Source organism: Limulus polyphemus, unplaced genomic scaffold, assembly GCF_000517525.1.
Source record: "Limulus polyphemus unplaced genomic scaffold, Limulus_polyphemus-2.1.2 Scaffold1937, whole genome shotgun sequence".
Classification (NCBI taxonomy): Eukaryota; Metazoa; Arthropoda; class Merostomata; order Xiphosura; family Limulidae; genus Limulus; species Limulus polyphemus.
The window spans coordinates 72,824-79,331 of NW_013667547.1; the positions used below are offsets into that span (position 1 = coordinate 72,824).

The 6,508-nt window shown below is 29.8% G+C and overlaps 1 protein-coding gene across 3 annotated transcripts in view; it reads right to left on the reverse strand.

Annotated features, from left to right (window-relative positions):
• LOC106465419 (kinesin-like protein KIF13A) overlaps positions 1-6,508 on the reverse strand; it is a 141,504-nt gene that overhangs the window by 8,275 nt on the left and 126,721 nt on the right. Inside the window, exons 31-36 of one of the 3 annotated variants that reach the window (XM_013925645.2) lie at positions 6,294-6,371; positions 5,346-5,351; positions 4,430-4,634; positions 3,815-3,883; positions 2,130-2,251; positions 1,334-1,573 (exon numbers count right to left, since the gene is read on the reverse strand). In XM_013925645.2, the coding sequence (XP_013781099.1) occupies positions 1,334-1,573; positions 2,130-2,251; positions 3,815-3,883; positions 4,430-4,634; positions 5,346-5,351; positions 6,294-6,371 (720 nt within the window). The remainder of the gene's footprint in view (positions 1-1,333; positions 1,574-2,129; positions 2,252-3,814; positions 3,884-4,429; positions 4,635-5,345; positions 5,352-6,293; positions 6,372-6,508) is intronic. The other 2 variants (XM_022393310.1, XM_022393311.1) reach the window with 2 other exon arrangements.

Here is a 6,508-nt window from a genome sequence, read left to right on the forward strand (position 1 = left end):
CACCAAATCTACACTCTTACCCTCATCTATATAAGCAGTAACCTTTCAAAGAATGTTAAAAGATTTGTAAAGGAAGATTTTCCCTTAGTTAAAATTCTAAACTTTGTTAAATGACTTTACAAAGCATCTTTTAACAGACTTTCTAAAACTTTTCCCACAACTGATGTAAGACTAATGGGTCTATAATTACTGGCACAATTTTTATCACCTCCCTTGAAAAGAGGAGTTACATTAGCTAACTTCTAATCCTCTGGTATCTGCCCACTATTCAAGGACTGACAAGAAATAGTCCACGGGACATGGTCTTCATGAGAAGCTCATTGAATATAAATAAAGCAAACATACATCAGACAGATAGATTAGTAGTTTTTATTGCAAGATTACAAACCATTTTGACTTCAGTGAATTGGAAAGAAGAGAGTTATCAAGTTATCAGCTGTTAGAAGAGTGGAAAATCAATACTTGAAATATCTTAAATGCTTGGCCATGCTTTTTTTTTGGTTGTTTTTGTGTATTGAGTTTATAATTCAATTACTTGTAAATTTTTCATTATTTCTTACTAGAAGAATCCAGATGTCCCTTGAACATGAAACAAGGTCCACAGGTCATGCTCTTCATAAAAAAACTCATTGAGTATTAATACAGCAAACATACACCAGACAGTTAAATTAGTAGCATTTAGTACAAGGTGGAAAATCATTTTTATTTCATTAAATTTAATATACGAGTGGAATTCAATAACAGAAATATAGGCAATGCTTAAACATGCATGATTTGTGGTGCATAAGACCTTGTAACAGTATCAAGAACTTATCAGTAGAACATTTAAATAACATTCAGGTCAACTAAAGGTGTTGGTAATTATCTTTGCAATGAAAACTATATACGAAGTGGTGCTTTTGTAAAGTCTGTGCAGCATGCTCTCCATAAATGTGGGTACTTTTGAAGGGCTGTGATATGAATGCTGGCGATAATCAATGCAACAAATTCGAGTACCTTTACTGCATCCAATGTGACTAAATATGAATAGGCATATCTGTAAGATCTGTGCAGCATGCTCTTCACAAAAGTGGATACTGCTGCAATACGAAAACTGTATAAAGTTTTACAATACAAACACAGAAAAAATCTATTAGTTAAATAAATAGATAAATTTCCTTCAAGTTCACACTCTTATACAGAAGGTTTCACAGGCCAATCAATTTTCACTCATACAAGTTTACTACAGAATTGTACAAAATCTAGCATTTAATATATTTATAATATGCTACTATTCTTTTAAAGCAGTAGGTAGATAACCTATAGTAATCACTCTGTAATAATCAATACTTACTTGAAAATCTGTTAGACTATCTTCTGTAACCGAATGTTGCATTTTACTGCCTACTTTAAAGTCTTCTTCCTTAAGATGGCAGGAATCAGCAGCTATGTATTCTGACATAGGACGGCTTACCAATTCATTAGCTGATTCATTTTTCAAATCTTGAAGAGATTCAATTTCTATGAACTCTTCATCTTTTGTTGCATTTAATTTATCATTTATTTTTTCCTGCTTTCTTTCTTCACCTCCCGACTAAAATTAATAATGATGTTTCAATAAATATGAGAATATCTATCAGAAAATTGTGTATTGATACAAGTTTAATATAAAATATTTGGTGTAATATATATTCCAAAGTCAAAAGCTCTGTGTTATACTCAACCAAAGTCATTCAGAATACAGTTTTACACTTTCTCCAGCTATACATATGCACCAAAACCTATCATATTCTAAGGCTGAACAGTAGATTGTTTCCACAAAAATTTCAAGTAAAAAAAAAGGTACTAAAATTATGTTCACTAAATCTATTAAAGTGTGAAAAACATGGATAAACTGATATGGTTTTTAGAATGTATAAGTAAAAGCACTTGTTTAATTGTAAAAAACAACCCTACATCTATCTCTATACAGTTAGGTTTACATTTTAATTCATCTCAAAATAAAGGTTAGGTCACTCAATAAGCTAGTTTCCAGAGAAATATGATTTAATATAAGATTTGTTTTAAAACAAAAAATTTGTCCAGCAAATAAATAAAATTACCATACTATACATGAAAGTATAAAGATTATAGTTGAAAAAAACAATTACATCCTCTGACTCCTCTAAGTTCAGCAAGGGATGAGCTTCTTTATGACTCTGCTCTTCAATAAGTGTCCTCATAGGCTTAACAAGTTTTGTAACCTGGGGACTAATTCCACTCAATGGCGAGGCTGAAATAAAGTGTGATTTTAATTTACATATCTTGATTTAAGACAGTTGAGATATTTATATACACAGGTGTATGTGTATACACTTAGGTACAAATGTGACGCTAGCATTAGAAGCTACTAAAAATCTAGTAATACATAAAAATTAGCAACACAAAAATCTAAGTTATTATTTACCTTTCATGTACAGAGCATTATTTGATCAAAAATCTATAAAAAGCAGGCATGTCATACTACTCCATAAAAGTTAAGTATTTCGGGCTCAAAATTATTGTTCATCAGCATTACTGCTAATTTTGTTTTTCCTAATCAAATTTAATTTCATAAACAGTTACAATGAACAAAAATGTTGGTTGTAAGTGTAGATGTATAAACAACGGTCCTCATATCTTTATTACTGTAATCAATTTTATCCTCTCTCTACCTGACCAATCAAAAAGAAATAATAAGCTTTGATTATAAATATAGTGTTCACTACAGGGAGTTTTACTGCTCTTTACTTAAACAATCTGTATATGTTAATCTTATATATACTGTGAACCACGGTGCCTGTCTGAACATTTGTCTGTCTCCTGTTTCAAAAGCTGTGCATGCAGGCAAAGCTCAACATTCACTTTTGAAATGACGGGAGAACAGACATGAATAATGTTTATGGGAAATTTTATTTTGCAAGCAGGATATTCTACATAAAATTGTTAAGAATAAATCATACCATTATTTACATTTCAAAATTTGACATAACTTAAAGAATAAAAATGTAGATTTACCATATGCTATTGTTGAATGGCTCTTAGCATGACTGAAATGCCCAACAATTACTTTTCATAGTGGGTGGTATAAGTAACTCAGAGCTTTGGCTCTGAGTGAAACCAAGAGTGCAACACAATTAACTTTTTTAAAGTCCATGAAATAATTTAAATTGATAGATTAACTTTAACTTTTCTCATCACTGGGGATGGGTACATTTGCTAAGTTAACTTAAACTTTTCCTGTCACTAGGGATGGGTACATATGTCATTGCAGGTGCAAGACATGGCACTATAAGTGGTATGTTCAGAACCTATATATTTGATTCATTGTAAACTCAGAACAATGCTGACATAATTCGACTAAAGGGATATAAAAAACCATTTTTTCAGAAACTATTGTATATGTAAGTGACAAAATAACTTAAGTCCAATGGTTATTTCCACATTATCTATAATATTCACTTAATTGATAAAAAAGATATACAAGTATCCATTAAACTCTCTAATTACAAAACTTTAAAGTTTGTTCTTTTGAGAAACATGACAATTTAAGACATCAAAAACTACCATGCAAATAATTTTAATGCATCATGAAACAAATAAAAATAATGCACATACTACCAGTCTACACAAAACATTTCCATTACATCAATCATGCTGAGAAAGGAAAAAAAAACCTGTAAACAAACATAGCAGTAAGCTTCAAAATGTAAAACAAAAAACTTTTCTGCACACCACATACTGCAAGATGTCATCAACTTAGAAAGAGGGATGCAACACTAAACACACACTATCCAGCTGTTGGATAATAACATACATTTAGAATTTGTTTCCTGGCGAAGGCTTAAATTCAGACTGAAAGGAAGATTCAGAAAGTTTGGACGGGCTGAAAGAAAATGACGATGTTAAACTTTGACAAAAATACAAGGAAACATCAACATCAGATTTGGATAACAGATGTCGAGAAATATTATATATTGTTGAATTCATTGATTGTCTAATACTAACTTTGGCTTTATAGAACAGAAAATGAAGCGAATGTTTATTAACAATCTTAATAACAATAAATACAATGCAATATCTTAATTAAGGGTGTGAGCAAATAAAATTTCTGAAAACTAATTTATATAATTTTGTAATATTTTCTGGTTAGATAACTAATACTGCACAAGATTTTATTGTAATAATGTATTTCTATAATAAAATACAGGATCATTATGTTACTGTGTTTAAATGGTTGAAATTGGTACTACTGTAGTGGTCTCAATATCAAAAAAACTACCTGGAACAAGCAAATAGTGCATAACTACTTTTAAATTCAATAATTTGCAATTATTATGGATTTTCCTAATTACAACTCAATATAGAAATTACTTATTGTTATGTTATGTAGATAGTACTAGTTTATAAATCTAAAAAGTATCAAACTTACTTAGTCCAAAAGGACTTCCTTCTGTATTGATATTAGAAAGCCCTGGAGGTGACTTAATTTCCTTTTTACTGAGCTCCCTAAAGAATGTTGATTTGCACTTGTATCGTTCTAATGAGTCATTAACAGAACTGGTTGAGAGGTCAATAGCCGAGTCTGCTCGGAATTGTTCCTCCAATGTAGAATAACTGAGTTCCATTTTCACGAGCTGTAACAAACAAATGTTTATGATTTAAATTTTAGGCACTAAGTTCATAGGAAGCCATAGAATTAAAATAAAATTAACTCATTGCAATAATTATTAGACTAAGCACATATTTCACGAAAATGTTTACAATTATAGTCCAAGTTTTCAATCATCAAATGACTAGAAAACTAAAAGTGTTACATTAACAATTTTCACTTATAAGGTTACTTTCATAGAAATATGTTTCTGATAAAATAACTTAATATTTCATTAAATGTCCAAATGATTATTTTTTTTAGCATTATATGCTATTATCAATATAAATCTTTTTCTTCCAAAAATAATTCATTCTAAGTGAATGAAAACTAGGGAGACACAAAAGACAATCTCATGCTCGGATAATTTTCTGGACACACTCATACAAGAACAGGTTGCTGACTTGTAACAATTCAAAAGCACTAATTGTTTATACCTTCTGAGAGAGACAACTCTTTCAATGTGAGTGTAGCATTGTATGTAATATTCAGACTGTGTTTTATGTACTTATTTTAATGTTAAAACAATATATTGGACTCTGAAGATGAATTCACCATAGAACCTGGAATGTTATCTCAACACCAAAACAAGAGAGTTCTACAACACAGTCTAAATTTATTATGCATGGAAATATAAGTTAAATAAAAATAATGGAAGAGCAAGATTAATGATAAGCAATGTCTTCTCAACACTTACTTGTTTCTTGGTTTTTAAGTTCCAGCACAAAGGAAAGGAAGAAAATATTGTTTAAATTGTAATTAAAACAGAATTCAAAGTAACTACAATACAATATAAGAATTTCCACTCAAACAATATATATATATGACAAAATATGACATTCAGTTTGCTTCCCGCCTAATATTTAACATAAATTTTAAATTAAATGAATAGTCATATGTAAAGGAAAGTTTTGTGAATACACTACTAATATAAACTCCTGTTCCATCTAGAATAAGTTTGCACAATCAAAGAAATAAATTATTTAAATATGAAATTGGTTTCATAAAATTTAAGTGTAGGTAATGTTTCACATGTTTCAAAGCAACTACCCAGATTTAACAGCAGTTGGTTCTAAAACAATCATCCGATTGGACAAATATCATACAAGCTACTGTTGAGACTACTAATTTCAAACATTTGTGTCTTACTATAATAATTTAACAAATACTGAGAGCAGCATTGTTGTTAAGGGCCACCTTATTATCATTAGTCTGAATATTAATGTTTGTTGTTAATTTCAAAATTATTTAAAGATAACCTGAGACAGAATATTTGAAATGGGCTGATAAACTTAGAGCAACTTTCAAGAATTTCTAGTTCTTCATTATGTGAAATGATTGCGCACAAGACAGAAACATGCATTGTACAGAGAAGAATAAAGACAAGTAATACTCAGTTGTCACTGATTTATTTAATTTATATAATATGTAACTGGAATCAAAATCAGCATATTTATTAATCCCTATGAACAACTGAAGAGTTAAACAAATTTGCATACATAGAGCAGAAACTAATTTTGTACGAGACAAAAAATACAACAAAACTCAAAATGGTTTAAACTTTCTCTTTTATATACCAAGTTAAGAAAAGCATAAAACATAACCACACACAACAATGCAAAGCAAAAATGAGTAAATCACCTACCTGAGCAATGTTAGGAACACTGGCAGTTTTCCTCAATGGTCGACCCTGAGATGCAAGTAGCTCTTTCACTGCCACTTCCTACAAACAATATATATATATATATATATATATATATATATATAGATATATAGTAACTAACTAACTAAATTATTTAGTTTACTTTACCTAACTAACTATATACTACTAATTACTTTACGTTTACGTTACCTTACGTT